General features: G+C 44.7%; 1 protein-coding gene across 1 annotated transcript in view; it reads left to right on the forward strand.

Moving 5' to 3' along the window:
- LOC142075663 (collagen and calcium-binding EGF domain-containing protein 1-like) overlaps window positions 1-20,395 on the forward strand; it is a 101,302-nt gene that overhangs the window by 54,848 nt on the left and 26,059 nt on the right. The window contains exon 3 of the mRNA XM_075137361.1: window positions 20,182-20,234. Coding sequence (XP_074993462.1) covers window positions 20,182-20,234 — 53 coding nt within the window. The remainder of the gene's footprint in view (window positions 1-20,181; window positions 20,235-20,395) is intronic.

The raw sequence follows: 20,395 nt of genomic DNA on the forward strand, positions 1-20,395 counted from the left end.
CCAGACCTTATTTCCTCACTTTCCTTTCCGCCTGCTGGCCCGCAGGGACAAATCCAGGCAGGCTGAGGTGGGGAAGGCAGACAGGACCGTCCAGCACATACTCTGCTTGGTGCAGTTGCCAAGCTCTCTCTCCACATCCAACGCACGTTGGCTAACCCGGGCTCTGCGGACGCGGGGGAAATCTGGATGCGATTCCTCGTCTATTTAAAAAGCCCAACTATTTGAACACCCTGCTGAACCCAGGACAGGAGGGTCTCTAGGGCACCGTGTATACAGTGCAATTCAGCACCACAATGATGGTTTTGTTTTTAACCACATTGATGATCCCATTGTGTTATATAAGGGTTTTGGCCAATCTCTGTGTGTTTTCATGTGAAATGGTGCCATTCTCTCAGCTTCCTTCTCTGAACTAGATGTGCCTACATCAAAATCTGTTTGCTGAGTGAGAAGCCATTAGCGTTTCCAGAGATGATCCTCAGTGCATTGCTGGCTGATGCATTTGTTCTCTCCTCCCGTGTTTCTAAGTAGCAAAGAATGTATAAGTAAATAATGATTTGGGGGGAGAAATTGGTAATGGAAAAAATAACTTGAGCAAGATTTGATAAAAATGCACTGTTTTGATTCAGACTCATGGGTTATAAGCATTTCCTGCAGGCCAGTGGGAATTGAAAGACTGTCTTTGTGGGACTTTGAAATCTTAGACATTTCAAAAGTGAGACAATCTCTGTGCCTGTTACAAAACATCAGACAGCAATCAAGTTGTATCTTAGCAAACAGCTATTTTAGGTAGTACAAGCAGAAGAACAAAATCCAACCTCTAGCTTACAGATGGGCCACAGCGTGAATATCATTTCTTTTAACTTGCCATTGCTTTGAGTATGTTAATACATTTTTAACTTGTAGATTTTGAACCCGTAGAGGGATTACTCTGATCTTTTAATAAGCAATGTTGACGAGAGGAGATTAACCCCTATTATTAGGAGCTGAGCTAAATCTAGAGTGAAGGCATTAAGCTGAACCAAAAATCTGTGCCACTGGCAAAGTCCGTGAGTAACTCCCTAGCTGGCAAAATGCTTCGTCTTGCTTGGGTTTAAAACAGACCCGCTCTGAGGAGGGTTGCTTATCAGACCTGTTTTCCCCTCACTGGTTGAATGATGGACCGCAGCCGCCTGACCCAGGACCCCGCGACGTGCTGGGAGGAGAGGGATGAGCCAGGCGATGGTGGGTGCGAGCCCCCAGCCCCAGCAGCTGAGCCTAAGCCAACCTGCAGTCTTGCTCCAAAGCTCTCGGACTGTGGAGCTGGGGAGGCTGTGAGCATCGCCGGGTGCTCCTGGGCGAGCGATGCCGGTGACCGGCTCCAAGCTCGCTGAGCTCAGCTGGCCGTGCCATCATCACGGGGGTAAGATCAAAGCGGGGACGAACTGGGGTTCAAAGATTGAACTGGGAAAAAATCAAGGAATGCAAGGCCTCCCCCAAAACACCCAAGCTTGGGGGTTTGGAGTCTCCTTTTTGCATTCAAGAAGCAGTCGGTCTCTTCTGATCTGCAAGCACTGCTTCTCAGCGAGGAACTGAAACACTTTGGCCCTCAGGTTCTTCTTGGTTTTTCCTTAAAATCAGTCATTTCCTGAAACACCACTGTTGTTAGGTTTTCCCGCTCTCCAGTGAACTGTTTGTCACCCAAAAAAAAGAAGAAATTCCCCAGCTCAAAGCCCGGGTGTCCTCGAGGCCGGAGGAAGAGTCACAAGGTTTGCTGTGGCTCTTCAGCCTGGAAGTTGCTCTCGCAGATCGGCCAAGTCCAGCCTGGTGTTTCCAAGCTGCCTGATCGGTCATGCTTAATTGCTAATTAGCTACCTCCAGCCCTTTCTCTGGGAATTATGATAATGAACATAAAGAACTGTTTATTCTAAATGAGACTTCCCGAGGGTAACAGCCTCCTCGGTGGCTGCAGAAATGGAAAGCAAGCCCGAGGAAACACCAGGGCGCTGTGGTTTTTGGCAACAGATGATAAACGTTTCTTTGTGGATGGAGCAGAGCATGTAATTTACTGCCCGGCTCTAACAAGAGCTGTCTTGACCATTTTGCTATTCTCTGTCAAAACGCAACAGCTAAATCCCAGTCAGAAACTGTGCAGTTGATGTTTTTGTAGGTAGCAGCATAAAACTTACTAGACTTTATCTGTGGAAAATGAATTCATCATTTTTATAAGATCTCAGATGTTCTTGTAACTGCTTCATTGCTTGCGGAGGGGCAGAAGGGTCCTGTGCATCCTTCTGTAGAGGACAATGGTGGTGGGATCAGGTAGCACCTAGACAGTTGTGCAGATGCGTTCAAGGGCAGGAGGCTTCTGTTGGACTCCCTGCTAGGTTTGCATCGCACAGGTAAAAGGTGATGATCTAAAGCCACTGAGCTTGCTCCTCAAGCACAATCATCAGTCACTTTTATCAATCCCCAGCAGCATTTACTTCAAAGATCTTCTCCTGACAAGAACTGATCACAGTTGCAGCTTTACTGCAATTTTGGTGACATCCCAGTGGGCAATAGAAGTCCTGTCATCCCTGTTTTACCCCCCAGGCCATAGGACTGGAGAATATATCAACACAGAACAATGCCTGGGCAGAGCGCTGGATGCAGGCAGTGCCCCACTGCCAGGCCCATGCTAGCACATTCAAAACTGGGTGTCTTTGAACACTACTGCACAATATCGCATGTGAACAGTGAATTGAATTAATTAACATTCAGAGCTTGGAGTTGTGTGCCAGCAAGAACAGAACCTGTGCCTTCTGCTACTGAACATGGGCAGTGCCCACAGCTTCCTGGCACAAGGAAGACCATCATGCAAGTCAGGGTCCGTGCTCAGTGGTGGGGCACCCTCAGCTGGTTCCTGAAAAGGGTTAAGTCAGGGACCCTGATACTGGCATAGGAACTGCACACTGAGCTAGAAAAGATCCGGACCTGGAGACTGGAGTGCCCATTCCCATGATTTTTCGCCCCAGCCTGTGTTTTACAGTTGTCCCGCCTTAGACATCCACCAGCGCTCCTGGGTGGTGCATGGTCGCTGGACTGGCACTGAGCCACTGCGACAGCCCCTGGTCTTGCGCTGTGATGGCCTGACTGCATCTTCTTCGGGACCACATGTGTTAAACCATTCTGGCAGATAAAGTAGAAGTTGGACATTAACTGGAAAAGTACAGGGGGACAAACATCATCTTTGACGGCTTCAAGGAGCACTGAAAGGGAATTTGGTGTGTTGGAAACAGTGATCAAATAAAGTCACCATTGCACACAACAGTGACCTTGTGAACATGCAAAGCGCTCACAAATTAAGAAAAGCCAGTGCTAACCACATGCCAGCATAATTTTCACTGGACTTCTGTGGTTCTCTGTTATGATTCAACATTTAATTACATGATTGTAGTCTGGGTTTTTTTTCTAATTCTGTTTCTGGAAGGGTTTCCTGAGAGGTCCGAAAGCAATGAAGTTTTAGTATTGCAACATCTCCTTGGTTTACAAAACAGCTTAATCCACAGGGAGGGTCACTAGAGCTGCGCAGCTGAGGGGGCGGCTGCCCTTGTCTGCAGCTCTGCAAACAGAGTTCCCCTAAGAGCTCCCTCAAGGCCGACCCCTCTCTCTAGGAGCTCTCGCTTCACAACGCTTGGCTGTCAAACCACAGGCGCACGCCCAACCTCCCACGCGGGGTGATGCATTTGTGCGGGGGGGTGCTCGGGTTGTCTCCTCAAGGAGGTGGCTCTGCAGGGCCTCCCCACCCCATCGCAGGAGGGGGGCTGCAGGCTGTGGCTGGAGACCATCAGCAGAGTGAGCAAGGAGGCAACCTCCTCCTGTTGGTTTTGGTGCAGATTTCCCTGTTTCATGTCCTTTGACCAGCTCCCATAGCAGTGAAAGAGTTTTAAAAAAATTGGATAATTCTGCTGAAAATGGGGACATGAAAGCCCAGGTTTTCCCTACCTACCTTTATCACTTAGTGAAGGTGCTAGAGTTAGATTTGCCATGCCGTTGCCATTGCCATTGCCATTGCCGCTCTCCAGAAGTGTCTGTCCCTCTCTGTTGAATACAGAGGGACCCGTGCTTAGCCAGGCCCTTCGCTATGCACACTGACGGGGTGAATTTGAACTGAAATTCAGCTACTTCACAGAAAATCATGTATAGTTGTTACAAGGGATCTGATGGCATTGATTATCCTGCACTCACAATGCGCTTATGTGGGGAACTCTGTCCTAGATATCTACCTTCCATGCCCTGTCATAGCTGTGGCTTGAAAATATATTTGGTAGTAAATCTAAGGAATTATCTAAGTGAGAAGTCTAAGAAATCTAAGTAAGGAACTATCGGTTTTCTTGGAGATCTCTTTATGTTGAACTTAGTTTCTATTTGCAGCACTCATACTCTAGTGGTTAACATCATGGAAGTAAAAACATATTATTACTACTACCATTACTAATTAGGAGTGTGGAAAGGTCCAGAAATCCAAGTCAGAGAAAAACATGTAATATGACACATTTCTAAATGAAGGTGTACTTTTTATTTCAAGGGAAAGTGGGGAGTTTTGTGCCAGCAAACACCACGCGAGTTCTCAGTAGAAGCCGCAAGCTCTACGTGCCAGCAGAACGTGATGGTGTTTTCAGGTTGTGGACCCACCTGCACATGATGACATTTATTACTGCTGAGCACCAGTGCTGTGGATTTTGCTGGATCCTTCAAAGAACGAACAGAACGAACAGGCTTGGGGTGACCTACTGCCACCCCTAGCTTCTCAGTGTCACTATAACTTGGATTGCTTCGGTATCTCCATGTTACTAAGGGCTGCATGTTTTTCTTCTGCTCATAATGCAATCTGCAAATTTCATCTATAATGAAGTACTCTGCTTAACATCCTGCTTTACCTTTCATTTGATTTTTATTGTTGCATTTTAGGAGATTCATCCATAGAAGTGTCTGTGTGGGCAACAATAAAAAGCCCAAGATAAATTTATTCTGAGTTACTATCTGCAGTTGTGATAGAGAATAGATACTGGATTTCTGTTAGTATTGTGATTCATTTAAATAAAAACCATATGCCCGAAGTCAGCGCCTTGGAGATAAGTCAGACATCTGGCTGAGATTCCACATTTGGGAATGTAAATGATGCAGATGGTGAGATTATAATGCACGCTGTGCCCATCGGGTTATAACAGTGATAAACAAGCACTTCATTAGGTAGAAAAGTGGGGGGAAAAAGTCCGAACTAAGAGGTGAAATTTCTCAAGGAATGTGCATGATACTCATTTCAGTTTGGAGTTTGCATGCATGTGTTTGGGGGAGTCTGCTTTACACCGCATGCCAAACCTTTATTCCAAATACATTAGAGTGCGCCAGATACAATATAGCGCTTTCAAAAAACCTTTGTAGAATCAGATTGGTATCTCAGGCTGTAAAAATGTTGGGTTTTCTTCCTTGGAGTGTTTTGGGAATAAAAACCAACTTGTGAACAGTGTAGGAAAGAAAACAACTAGTTTCTTTTATTCTGCATAAAATACCACCTCCACAAAAGTGTAGTGGTGTGAACTGTGGAGTGAGCTCAAAGACAATGCACTGGTATTACATGTAGATAAATTGGTGGGAATGTAGAAGCAGTCCAAATCGACACAAAATGTATGTTCTGAGAGGAAAGAGGTATGAATCTTGCAATGCTAACCTTGTCTTTGCTGATACTGATTTAGCCTCAGATCTAAATTTAGCATTGTCTCTACAGGCTAACACAGGCTGATGTCCTGAGCGTACAATCTGTTTACCTGCAATATCACTTTTTGGAGACAACATGCATTCTCCAGGGAGAGCTAAAATTGACTCAGGGAGAGCCAAAGTGACTGTCACCCACAGTCACACCAGTCATGACAAGCCAGTCAGAAAAAATACACTACTCCCTTATCTTCCAGACTTCCTTAGCAGTCACTCTATATTATACTTTTTTAAGTACAGCATCAAGTTGAAAATGTCTGAAAGTTTAGTAATGATGGCCATAGCATGAAAGACATTAGAGGACCATAAGTTAATAGGAAGAAATCACCCAGGTTGTTTGTTTTAGGTGAAGGTGGCAACTCTTGCCTATGATCAGGGTTGTGGTTTGTCCTGGGCAGTTGATCAGGGTGTCATCTGCCGTTGCTTGCCAATGCTTCCTGCTGGTGGTGGGACCCTGTTCTGCCACTGGCTGAGGCCACAGCTGTAACTTCGCTGCTGCAAAAAGCTCTTAGTGCTGTCACTCATTTTATTTGGAAAATGGATTTTAAGAGCCCAAGGTACATCACGTTCAATTGACACTTCTCCCATAATTAATCTCAGAAAAAGAGATTTTTAAAACAGTAGGTGACCCTAAGATGTTGCTGATGTACTTGCTGTGGCCGAGGCAGATGAGACCACCAGGCACCCAGCCCCTTGCAGTGCACCTTCAAGATTCATCTCCTGAGACCTGCATCAGCCTGTCTTCTCCTCACCTTGCAGTGAAGGCAAGAGGTCTTTCCTTTTCAAATGATCCAGCCTGCTCTCCCTGGCATGCTCCTTCTGCCTGCGAGGACATCCTGGAGGAAGAAGGTCTCCTCTCAGCTATGAGTGCGGTGACATGAAAATGCTATTTAAATACTGTATAGAGAATAAAGCACTAACACAGATGAACGTGCATGTTGTGGCAGTTGTTTATCCTTCACATTAACAACACTGAGTTTGTCAGGTTTATGGTATGGTTACAGCAAGGGCTGTGCAGGCAGGTTCAAGTCCCTCCACAAGGATCCATCCTTCCCCATATTTCCTAGGTATCAGTAGGTGTTACAGTAATGAGACATTTATACAGTAATACCTTAAATGTGCTAATGGTAAGGAAGAACAAGAAACATGGTGCTGAGCATTGTCAAGAAAGAGTAGCCTGAGCTGTTCAGAAAGGGGTTTTGCCCCGACGCACCAAAATTAGCCTACAAAAAAGTGACGTGAGAGAAATGCCGAAAGCCCACGGCAGGGCGATGGGGTTCCCACAAGCAAACAAGCATGTGGCCAGCAGCGAGCGTGTCTTAAAACTGACACCCAGCAGGATGCTTGCCTTCATCGGGGCTCACGGAAATAAGGCAGACAAAGCAAAATCCAATCCCCAGAAGAAAACAAAGGTTTGCAAGCGAGTTGAAAAGACCCTGCGGCAGCAGACAAAGCCACTGAATGGCACGACTGGGCTGGTGCACAGGACGGTTGTCCAGGATGATCTGCAAGGAGGGGAAATCTGATGAAATGAGGCAAACTGAGGGACGTTCATAAAGAAAACCAGTGTCTGATGCGAGTAAAAGCTCTGATCCTGTACAGATGAGCTCTTACAGAGTGCCTGCGAAGGCAGGCTGGAAAAGTCTGAAGCCAATAATCCTCCGTGTGTGCCTTCGAGGAGTGATGTTAGCCCTAGACAACAGCACTACCTGTATTATCCCACCCCACCTTCTGGGTAAATTGGTCTGTAACCCTAATTCTGATCTTACTCTGGTCTCATTCTTTTTTTGCTTCTGAGACCAAACTTTGAGCCCGTTTGGATGCTTCAAACGCCGGAGTTGCCCCAGTGATCGCAGCTCTAAATTGCTGCCTGAAACTAGAACTGCTCCACCAGCTCCAGCAGAGTCATCCCCGGTTTGCATTGGTTTTAGGAAGGGGTGTAGTAATATAAATTCAATATGTGCCTGCAGGCACTAGTATCTGAAAACACAACCCTGTTTCAATTGTGATGCGTAATTAATACAGGGGTAATTGCACAATACTGGAAGCCAACAGGAAAGAAAGAAAAAAAAAGGAGATCTTTGCTTTTGCACCAATAATACCAAAATGGCAGCTAGAAGCATCACTTGCTATTTTGCAAAGGCATCAGTAAAACCGTAAAATTAGACAAATTGTATGAGAAAAATGAGCACCACAGAGTAGTGGAACTTCTCTTTTTAGATGAAGTGAAATAGCCCAGAACAAAGCAATTACCTGAGGCAAAGCACACTATAATGCAAAAGGTTTAAATGTGCTTTTATGTGGGCCACCCGACTGTCTATAAACCCGCCAGTTACATGTTGGTAATAACTTCTAGATGTAAAACACCTTCATCCCAAAGTGCTTTACAAATGGACATGATGGGTATTTTCTCAGGTATTTACTCACTGAGGACATACACCCACTTCTGAAGGACAGCATGGCAGCAGGTTGGGAGCACACCCCACAGGTCAAACCACAACAAGAATACTGGGTCCATTTAGAACTTTGTGTGTAATTTCTTTGCAACTATAAATATTTCCCTCCTATTAAAAAAAAAAAGTAAAATAACATTACACAGTGGGCCAGAAGTTTAAAATCTATATAGTCCGTTTCTTTACGTGGAAATATTTATTTCTTAATAAGTAAAGTGAGAATAATGCTTAGTCAAGCAATGAAAAGATACATTTTTCTGGGTGAAGCACATACCTTCACTACCAGATGTGCTTCTGGCCAAAGTCGAAAGGCTTAGTTTCTCCGATTAAGGGGCTAAACCAGCTAAAGCTGGTTTTTTCTTCCCAGGCAGCATAAATCTTAGCAAGGTCACAGATCCTGAGGGTGCAATTTTCCTTTCTTTGGAAAGATCTGTTTTAGATGACCAAATTTTTTTAAAGATGGGTAGGACTGGGGGGTTGGTTGTTTTCCAGCATCAAGCAGTGGTGTGAGAAGTTGTGCAAGTTTTCTTCCAGAAGTCATCACGCTTGATGCTCCCCATACGTTTGTCACAAGTAATCCACTCCAGCTCAGGACCACATCTTCACCAGCCACCTGAGGATGGTCTAGGTTTGGGTTTGTGACCTTCCCTCTCAGCTCCCTTGCACATCCCAAATGTTTTTCCCTTCAGGTCTCCATCCCAGCAGCAAGGGCTGCCCCGTAGTGGGTCCAGTCTTCCTTTGGCTCATTTCCACCCCTTCGCTCAGAGTGTTTCATAGCTGGCCAAAGCAAAGTGCCTCTTGGTCCTATCTCAGGCTGTCTAGGCATCATGCCTGGTAGCAGAGCCCATCCCCAGTTTTAGGGCAGTGGATTTGAGGGGGGCTGGGGTTGGAGGAGAGGCTTTCTTTCAGCTGGAGCATAGTTGCAAATAGCAAGCACGCAGAGTGAGATGAGGGGTGAGTTGACTTGATAGCATTTCAGCATCTCATAAAAGTCTTGTGTTCAACCTCAGGGCTAAATCCATCTTCCAGCAGCAGCAGGGTGGGGGGAGAGGAGCAGCAGCCAGTGCCAGCTCAGTTAAATGAGGCAATAGGAAATGGGCTCTCCACGGGGCTGGGGCTGTGGTTTGCTCGGTTAGGGCACGGCGCGGTCACTCCTGCAATTAGTACTTAGCTAACGGGCGATTGACACCAAGTTCAGGCTCTGTCTGGCTTGAAAGCTGAGCCCTATGTGGTTCTGCGTTGGGGAAATGGAAGGAAGTTTCTGAAAACAGCTTTGCTTCTTATTTTTAAAACTGGCCTCGTGCCACCCGTTTGCTCACAAATTAAAGAGGAGTGGGATGCATTGACTTTGATTGGGCACCGCCGGTCTGGCGCGCTCCGTCCTAAAATCACCGCAGCCCATTCATTGGCAGGAAGACGGGACAGATGGTGTTCCTCCTCCTGCCATTTTTAACAGAGGAGCTAATTGCCACATCAAAAAGCTGCTTTGTGAACTTCCCATCATCTGCTGACTGCAGTCTAAGCGGAGTAGCATCAGCTACACAGGCAGTGCAGATACCACTGCCGCGTCCCAGATACCAAGCCTTCTAGTGACACCATATAAATAACAGCTCGTTCCAGTAATGCTTGTCTGCTTAGCGAATTGTTTCAGGATTTACTCCATCCACCCTACCCTGCAACAAATAACCTGCAGATGTGTGGCTCTAAAAATAATCCTTGGCATTGCGGCCATGGTACAGCATCACTACATAATTCAACAAAATTATGTACTGTGTTGTCTTCAAAATGAATCTTTTCTGCATGCTGGAAGCGGTTCATGGAGGCAGATTCTATCCTAACAGAGACTGCTCTATATAGAGAGAGTATTTTGCTATCATCTCTGTGGACAATAAACATGGATCTGACTTGTGAACATGTTATGTTAAGAATTATTTCTTTCCTTGTCCAATTCATTAAGTCTGTATACTTAGTAAGCAGTTTCAGCTTTTACAAGGTCTTCTGTGGGAACAATAAAACAGAGGGGGAAAAGGAGAGAACATCTGGATCAGTGAAACACTCTTGAAATACTATCTTTTTTAGTGTCTTTATAGAGATTTCCAGGGCTTACATTAAGAAGTTAATTCCATTGCTGCTATTGATGTTGAAAATATATTAGAAGCACAGTTTTAACTTGGTCTTGTTGCTTAGATAGTGATCAGAGCTGGCCAACTCTTTTGTTTGAAAATACTGTCATGACAAATAGCATTGTTTTAATTTCATTCAAGATTTACTACTTTTTTTCAGTTTTTGTCCTTTTAAAATTTTATTGTGAAAATGGAGAGAAGAGGGGAGGGAAAACAGTGGGAGAGGACCAAAGCTTCAATTTCATTCCAATTTAGCAAATCACTTTTTTTTCTCTTCTTTTTTTGTTATTGCTTGGTTTTTTTGTTTGTTTGTTTGTTTCCCATTTCTGTAATATTTTTTAAAAATATCTGCTAGTGATGATACTTTTTGATTTGGTTACCTACAGTTTTGTACACTTATCAACAAACTGGAGCTAAGGTGCTCAGGGGCTGGAGCACATTATATTCAAGAAGTGCCCAAGGGAGCTGTGTTTACTCAGTCTGGAGAAGAGGGAGCTAAGGGGCAAATTTAATTGGTGTCTCCAGCTACTTAATGAGGAGTTACAGAGAAGACAAAGCCAGACCTTCATCAGAGGTGCACTGCAAAAGGACATGAGACAAGAGCCACGAGTTGCAGCAGGGACATTTTAAGTAGATATAGAGAGGGAAAATGCACAGTGAAGTGGTTAAGCACTGGAAGAGGGTCCCAGAGAAGTAAGGCAATCTCCATCCTTGAAGACATGCAAGATGCATCTGGGCGAGTCTCTGAGCAGTTAACCCTGCTGCCAGATGCACCTGGATCAGATGATTTCCAAAGGTCCCTTGCAACCAAAATTATGCTGTGAATCTATTTTTCTAAAATTATGGGGTTTTCCTCCTAGAATTTATTTCTGCTGCTTATAGGATGGCTGAAACCTTGACTTGAAAAATTCCCTTGGCTGTACTGAAGCAGGGTCATGCCCCTGTGACTCTAAGCCAGTACTGGAAGGATAAAAATCCTTAGGCATAAGTGGCTGTAAGCACCTGTATGTGATTCATAATGTATAAAATTAGATCTCTATGCTTTTTGCACTCCTATAAAGTGTGTGCTCTGAAGATAGGAACCATTTCATACCCCTTGTCCGTAGATGGTATATAGAGAGTGCCTAGTTTCCCATTAATGGACATGGGACAATTCACATAAAGCTCCGTACCCTGCGTGGTGTCCTGTCCTTTCAATATGAGTTTTCCACACCAGAGAGGCCAAGTATCCAAATGCAGACACCTTCCTCACGCTGTCTGTTAGTTTCCAGTGCTGGAAACCAAGGTGTCATCTGGACACTGTGGGTAGCCAGCGTAGAGAACGAGGTGCTCAGAGCTGCATCTTAAATTATTTTTCCATGCTATTTGACTTCCCTAAAAGCTGATGGCTTTGTGTCTGGGTCTCCCCACTTCTAGACTATTTAAATCGGAAGCGTTAGCCTGGCTGGACTTACTGGCTGGCTTTATTCCTGGAGTTGAATTTCAAGATCACAAATTAAAATATCTGTTAAATATCTGGATTAAATATCTGTATGTGTCAAGGGTATAGATGGATGTTCTTCCAAGAAGTCCAGTTGTGGCACATCCTCAGAGCTGAGCATGTGCTCACCCATCATCCTGAGTCTTGGTCCGAGCCTGTTCCCAACCTGACATGTGTTCATGGCAAAGCTGCCAGGGATTTCTGCAGAATCAGGACCAGGCCCTTACGTGGCAGCTTACCCCTAAGTGAACGTAGACCGAGTTACTACTAGCTTGTCTCTGAAGATCAATGGGGTTTATGTCCTGTTTGGAGAACCAGCTTTAGAAATCTGACTTCCTTGCATAGTTTCTATGATGTGTTTTTCTGTGCATGCGTGTGTAAAAGGCACTTGCCTTTTATTGTTTATCGAAAGAAGTTTATTAGACATTGCTTATGCAGCATTTTTGTGATCTTGTTGATGAAAGATGCTATATAAACGGGATTGGATTGGACTGGATTCAGTAAGTCTAAGAGCTTGCCAGCAATTTATTGCTGTTTGACTCCAGTGACCGAGCACCAGCACAGCAGCCAGCGAGCGAGCGCAGCTCCTTGCAGCACTGCTCTGGCTCTGCCTTCCGTACTGAAATGGAATTTATTACTCTCTATCTCGCATGGATATTTGGTAGGAAATTGGATCTACAAAATGAAGAGTCATGGAAGTTTAAAAAAATCTAAGAGACAGGACAGATGTGCTGTGATTAGTCCTGTACTCTGGCTCACCTTGGGTTAGATAAATAATTGAATGTGTGCCGTCAGCAAGACATACTATTTACAGAGTTGGAAGGAAATTTGGCTTGCAGTCCTCTAATTGGAAGTCAGAGGTGGTGGAAAAAAAGACTTTTGCTCGCTTTTCGTATTTTATATCTCAAAGCGGTGAGTTATTTTAAAACGTGGGCTCAATCTTGGATCATTTCAATTGAGATTTAGGAGGCTACTTGTTCTTAGAAATGACAATATATTTATGAGAATGCATTATACTTTGCCAGTTCATTAGGCTATGTAGTAAATGCAAACAGTGTTATCTTTGTATAAAATTCATTTTTTTCTTCCCCTCAAATTTCACGCCTGTCAAACATCCGTTTGATTCTGCAAAATCCATACCAACTTCACCTGCGAAACTAAACAAAATCATTTTCTTGGTATAATGCCAAAAAATAAAATAAATTTGTAAGAAAAGAGAGCAAGACAAAGCTGACAGCGTGTACGTAAAGCAGATGAGAACAGTCAAGGTCTTTTATTTAATCATTCTGCTATTTTTGACATGCTGTCTAGTGATAAACCACACGAGCATTCCCTTGCATTAAGGAAAAAAAAAAAAGAAATAAAAATCCAAAAAGAGGGGAAGAAAGTACAGTCCAGCACTGAAGGAATCACATATGTGATTTTGAGATGATTGTTCACATGCATGTAAAATATCCAACAAATGGCTTTTCCAGTGGCAGCTGGGGTAATTACCTTTTTGAAGTTGTGTAATATTTTCTGTCTGAGAGTTTCCTTCTTTGCTTAGAGAGTATTCATATGCAGGTTTTTACCTGGTCATTTTTGGACATTGGTATGCTAAGTGAGATACAAGCACTGATGGTTACCAGTGCCACCATTTGGTCTGTGCTACAGAAGAAAATGCTGATTAGCCTGTGGTTAGTCGACGTGTTTGCAGCACCAAGGCTCTGGTTGGGTTAGAGACTGACAAGGGCCAACGTTAATTCTGGCCCTGTAGCACAGTGTTATGGCTTCCCCGAAAATGTGAAGCCTTAGTCTGTATGGTTCATGTGGAAATCCCAATATGACCTTTTTCTTTCATTACAAATCGGAAGGAAGGATCACAGGAAACATTTCTAAAAGACTCTATTCTGCCCAGAAGAGACCCATAAAGCTGAGTTTTAGTTGCCACTTTGTCCTGCGGCGAGCAGAAGCTCATGAGCTCTTTTTCTTTTGTGGGGGCTGCCGGCAGGGTTTTCATACCAATCCCTTCCTCTGCATCCCAAAAGACCTAAAATAGTCCAAAAGCAATGGTCTCCTGGGACTGCTGATCTGCTGACACAGGGGGGTGTGTTGGGGAGGAGGTCTGCCTGACCAGATTTTGTTTGAACACCTCCGCTAAACACCTCACCGCATCTCATTTACTTAAACGAAACCACAAACCCCATCATGGCGAGATGTCCTGAGCTGTGTCCATGGAGAACAGAGGGCCAGGGACTGCTACAAAAAGGACAGACGTTTTTGGTGGCTAAGTTCTCCAGACCTGTGAAGTTTTGCTTTTTGTGCACTCTCCAGTTTTGTGCAGGTCAGCGCCTATCGTAGCTCCAAGCCCCACCGATACCCGTGCAGGGTGGAGGGTTTCTTGCAAACCTTGAAGTCTCTTTTTGCTCTTTTATAGAGGAATGAGCTTCACACATTCACAAATACCGTGCTCTGCAGGCACTGCAAACCATCGTATCAGTTTGGAAGGTCCCTTCTAAGGAGAAGGAACCACAGTTTATACTCCAGCACCATAAAACTCCCTTTGACCGTAAAAAGATGACATGAAACAGCACTTTGAGGAGAGGAGGAGTCAATTAACAATACATTACAGTAAGGAGCAGCCAAGGAGCGTGTCTGAGAGCCTTCAGGAGCATCGGCCAGAGCCTCCTTGGGTAAGCGCTGGCATGGTTCCCCAGAGTCAACAGAGGTATGTGGCTTTTGCCAGGGGAAGATCTGGTCCCTGGCTTGTGTTCGCAGAAGAGGACCCCAGGAACTGTGAATCTTATCAAAACTTCCCATTAGCAATAACTGGAATGGGATTTCATTCCTGGTACCTGTCTTAATAGCCAGAGCTGAGCAAAAGAGCACCTAGCAGGGCTTTCTTTTTCTAAGAAAAAGAAAACCGTATATGTGGGTAAATTTATTTGAGTTAAGTAGCTGATGAGAAACATGGCATAGACTCAGGCAACACATTAATCACTGAAAATCTGACTTTCAGATGAATCAAGTAATAGATTGCAGTGATTTGCTGTCAGAGGTCTGAGTTTCAGCTTTGTTGGTGAAGGGTTGTTTCTGTGGCTGTTCAGGCACATCCTGCTTTATTCAGTCAGGTAAGAGAAATAAAGAAGCGCACATATATGTGCTGCAGCATTTCCTAGGCAGTGGAAGACCTCACTTGTGTAATTCACTCTCAGCTGGGATGCAGGCTGGCCTTGGACTTTGCGTTACAGCGAACATAATCTCTTTACAAAACTGTGAAGAAGGACTAAGTCCGGCAATCATGGCAAAGTGCGTGCTGAGCAAGTGTCTGCAGGGAGGCCATCCTCCCTTACTCAAGATTTCGGTATGTATCCCATGGAAAGGCAAACAAAAATGAAGTGCATTGCTTCAGTTTTACACCATGTTGCCATAAATCTTCTCTCCATGTGAATTACAGCGAAACTGTGCACAGCTACCGAGCTGCTTCCTTAATACACTTGCGCTGCAGATGGGCTTTGTCTGTGCATGCTTTGGCAGACAGACCTGTCCCTCATTTGGATTTTATATAGACTATGAGAAAAACAAGGGTTGGGTTTTCTTTAATGTACCTTGTTTACTTGCTTTTATAGCTGTCTAAGTATTTTTTGTACGTTATTTGCTGTATTTTATGTTTGCATTTTTGCTGCACTATGTATTTATCAAAGTCAGGGTGATCAAAACGGAGCACTGGGCAGGCACAATAAGGAGCCAGTCTAACAAAGAGCCCTTTGTGCAATTAAACCCAGCCAAGCCATGGCCTTTGCTGACTCAAGATATGACACAAGTTCTTCTGAGTTCATGTTATGATGTTGTCTGAAGAAATTTGGTTAAATTTTTTTTTTCTGTCTTTTCTCAATAGGAGATTGGTTTCCTGATTAAATACATTTGCTCGGCTGTATTATCATTACTTTCTACCAGCACCGACCTGGGAGAACAGTGTTGATATATCTAAACCTACATAAAATGTTAAGCAGTTCTTATGCCCCCTAAACTGCGACTCTTCTGACATTCATGGGTCAGAAATAGCATGTCAGAGAGGAGGGATTTGACTTGCCTGACCACCTATGGAGCTGCTGCCTCTTCCAGTGAAGCGACCTCAGGCGTCAGCTGAGCTATAGAAACTGTCCATGCATGGGCTCCTAGCCCCAGTGAATGGGAGGTAAAGTGCCTCTGCTCGAACTACCCCTGTCTGGATGCAGCCATCCTGAGGGCTGACTGCCTGTCTGAACCCCAGCGTTGAAGGGATAAAGTAAGGGTAATATTTTATCCTAAGAACTCACTTTCTGACTCAGCGTAGGGATTTCTGTCTCTGCTTTGCTCCTAGGAGGCAAATATTTCCTAGAGTGGACTCTTCTGTTTCCATTTTTGACATCTTTAGCAAGAGTTTCCTTATGTTCATCTGAAACCAATATAAAACTTTTCCCTTTCCTTCACATTTCCCCTTTGCCTTCCCTTTTTTCAATCACTAAGTGGCCATCCTGTATCTTTTTCGACATAATTGTCATGACAGAGTTGCCTCAGTGCTGAAGTTAACCAAAACCTCAATAATGCATCAAACAGCTCCGAGCCAGCCATTGTCACAGCCCAAGTCGCTGCCGTGTTACTGCAGACAGATGCAGTCGAAAGTTTTAGAACGTCTAAAGTTTAAAAGTTTATCCTGTTATTATTTGCATTTCCAAAGCATTTCAGCTGCTGTAGAACCCTGAATCGCTCCCCTCCCTCTCGCAGAGAAGTATTTTCTCAGTGCAGCATGCCCCGTGGTGTCCCAGCAGAGCCGGAGGTGGGCTGGGGGCGATGGCAGCTCGGCACCAGGTGGAAACAATTATGGGAAAAAAACGTGGTCCGCACTGGATGAGTTACTGCTGATAGCTGCCAGATAAGCTAACTTAATAAAGTGGTGGCTTAATTAAGCCACATTCCTTACATCTTGCCTTTCATCCTGCCTGTCTGGGGCGATGCTATCGAGCAGCTACCGCTTTGCAAGATGGGGCGGGGGGTGCTGTGCTGGTGCAGCGCTGTGTGTCGGGCACAGGGGGGACCTGCGGGCGATGGGATGTGGGAGTGCTCCTGGAAAGCTCAGCTCCCCTCTCAGTCTGCAAGCTGGTGGGCCACAAAAGCCTGCAACAAAGGCAGATCCGCTGCTTGCCTCGTCACGGATGCGTTTATTGGTATCAAAGGTTTCACCCTAAATCCCACCTTCTGACATTCAGTGATCCAGGAGCACCTCGACCTCCAGAGCAGAGGGGAGTAGCTCAACATCTCCCTGCTTCTCCTGCAGCTACCTGTCAGAAAAAAAAGGGTGACTTTGCTTTGAGAGAGTCCCTATCGCTATGGATTTTCTTACAGGTGACACAAAATTTAGACATTGCAGTGATTTAAATCATCTGCGAAATTGAGCTTGTCCATGTTCCTGAGTGAAGACTGCATGAGAATCAGAAGTTGCTATATTTTTAATAGCTGAAGAACCCCATTAAAAGCTGTAACAGATAAGTCTAACAGAAGTTGCTCCTTTTGGAAACCAGACTTGAAGTTAACGAATCAACTTAATTTCTGCGTAGATCCAGATTTTAGTGGTTGAGCTTCTTACACAGCTGTGTATTAGTTTGTGTTTGATTCATGCTCACATGTACAGCTGCGTAGCAACCGCCTCATTGAAAGTTATTCAGTAGCTAAAATTATCAGTGGGGACCCCCTCTTACCTCTCATTATGTATAACGAGATGGCTGCTGTGCAACGTTGATTAGACATGTCAACCTGGAGCTGGATGTCTGAAAATGAGTATTGCTATTAAAATGCCTTTGCTAATGATCAACTCGTGTCCATCATTTTGACAGATTTCTCTTTAAGAATGTAAAAAGCTAAAGCACGCAGGAATCCCAGGGTTGCAATGTAATGTCGTATTGTATTTCTTGTGCATTAACCCTAAAGTAGCAGTTTCCCTGGAAAAATCATGCTGGTGGCTGAAGCTTGCTGTTGAGTACGGGCTGTACTAATACAGAGATCTGTAATCTTGAATTGGGAACCGATTATTGTGGGGAATTGGTTTCTGGAGTGTGATCCTGAAAGCAGGGCATCTCTTCTCTAAACCACTTATTTAGGTGCGATTTAAAGCTTTCATGATGTGGAAAAATCTTCAGGTGTTTACAGAGAGTATTTCCAAATCTCACCAGTAAAGCCTGGGAAAATTCAACAAAAATTGAAAGGGAGACTGAAAACAAGGAAATGATTTCTCAAAAACATCTCATCCCCCTGCGGAACTCATTGCTGCAAGAAGTCATTGAAGAGATGGATTTCAGCAGGGGCTTGGCTACCTGCCGGGGCAGCACGCTTCTCTGGTTGCTTTACCTGGAGCAACCCCCGGGGAGGCTGCGCCAGGCGGTGCTTGCTTCAGGGTGCCAGGGCAGTATTTAATGGCTGTAACGCAGCCTGTGGTGGGTTCTCAGTCTGTGGCTGTGGGGAGAGGGGTTTGATCAGGGCAAGTGGTTTGGCTATCAGGAGAATCCAGGAAGGCAGATAAACCCACAATTTAGCCACAAGAAAGCCAGTAAGTCTGGCCAAAAGCCGTTGCCGGCCAAGTTGCGAGGAGAGGGGCAGCTCCTGCAAGGTTCCCAGCAGGCGAGCCCTTACCCAGGAGCAGGCTGTGCCAGCTGAGGTTTGCATCTGCTGCCACAAACCACTCCAAGGGTGGGAGTCCTAAGAGTCCTAAGCCTGAAAATCTCTCCCAGAGAGAAGGGTAGAAATGATGAAAACTGCTGCTCCCTCTTTCTGGTTAGTTCTGGCTGGCACAACCCCACAGGTCAGCATCTCATGGCAGGGATGTCCTCCTCTCCTTTCCCATCTCACAGCCCTCTCTCAAGCTGGGCTGTATCTTCCTCTGAAGAGCAGCTACAAGCAAGCCTTTATCAGCCTCCCTTCTTCCGCAGACAGGAGGAGATGAATGTGCACTTGGAAAGCCATCGGCATGGCTTGCAGCATATGAACAGCCTCCCCGATGCACCTTTGAACTCATTCCTCCTGCATTTGTTTGTCTTGCAGATAAAACTTCACAGCAGTGTTTGGAGAAAAGTCTAATGAGGGACCACTGTTTGCATAACAAAGCAAGGCTTCCTCTTCAGATGTTCAACCTTCATTAAGCATAATTGATATTCCAGCTAATCTTTGGAAGAGGGTAAAATATGGAGCCAAAGTTTGTTTTTACATAGTTTGGAGTAATGCATTGTTTGTTTTAAGTGGTCAGTTGCAACTGATAGTTGTTTTAAATTCAGCATAATGATGATTTGTGATGGCTGCGTGTTGTCTAGGCAAGTGTTGTGTCAGGACTGCCATGGCTTTAGCGCTCTTCTGCGTCAGTCATTGAATTAAAGGATAAGACCAAATGGATGGTTTCCCAGTTTTGCAGATATTTCGCTTTGTCCACAAGGCATGAAAAACTGTGAATTTGTAAAATACAGCTTTTTTTCCCCCTCAGACTCATGTAGACTTGATAAAATAGTGCAATGAACAGCAGTTTGCTTCTCTTACAGCAGTCCTGGTAGCCACCCCCCTGGGACCCTTTGAAGGTCAGCAGGCCCCTGCAGCGAGTAGCTCTGAGGGTGATAAGGCACACAGACTTTTGTAAAGGCTCTCAGTGCTGTTGGAAGTCCTGGTGACTTGATGTGGTTCGCTACCTAGAAAGCAAAACAAGCAGATACAGCTGAACCCCTAAATGTTGTTACAAGCCAGTGTGTAAGAAATGCTAATTTCTCAGCACTCAGGCTTTATTCATATGATAGGCACATAAAAAATATCTCATCCTATTGACTCTTCACTGCAGTTTTGTCCCCCTGCCTGTATAAGATACTCTCCCTTGCTCCAGTTGAAATACCCAATATATTTCACTTATCACCTTCCAGGTTTATTAAACGATGAGAAATGACTGATAACATTTATCTTGTGTGTACTCCTTGCTGAGACTTACCCCTTTCTCCAAGTTTACATTGTAATGATGGATGTTTGAAAACACCTTTCACCGTATCGTGAAAATTACAACCTGAGTTGTGTATATGGACAGCACCGAGGTGTGCTGCATCCTTTCAACACAAGGGAGCAGGGTTTTCAGAAACTATTTGAGATGTTGAGTGGGTCAGTGTTGGGGTACCCAGCCCCAGGCTCCTGAGGCAGCCGGCCATGCTGTCATTTAAAATGCCTCATGGACTGAGTGGTGCGTTTCCATGTTGCGTTCTTTAATGCTGACACACCTCCAACTGCAAAGCTCAGGATCCTCATCTTGTTTGGTTCATCACATCCACGATCTACCCGTGACTGTTTTTAAAGGCAGCACCAACCTTTAGAGAATACATTTATTTATTCATTTATTTATTTTATTGTTTTTCAGGAAAAAATGCTGTAAGGGTTATAAGTTTGTTCTTGGACAGTGCATCCCTGAAGGTATGTGATTTCACTGTTCTTACCCCTCGTGTCCCCATGCATTTGTCTTTCCCTGTTTGCCCTGTTCTCTGCACTGCTGGTTTGGAAGAGCATGCTGATATAACCGCAGGCTCGGCCGTATCTCATGTGTCAGTGGGGGAACTGTTTCCAAGAAATTGTTG

This window comes from Calonectris borealis, chromosome Z (genome assembly GCF_964195595.1).
Source record: "Calonectris borealis chromosome Z, bCalBor7.hap1.2, whole genome shotgun sequence".
Classification (NCBI taxonomy): Eukaryota; Metazoa; Chordata; class Aves; order Procellariiformes; family Procellariidae; genus Calonectris; species Calonectris borealis.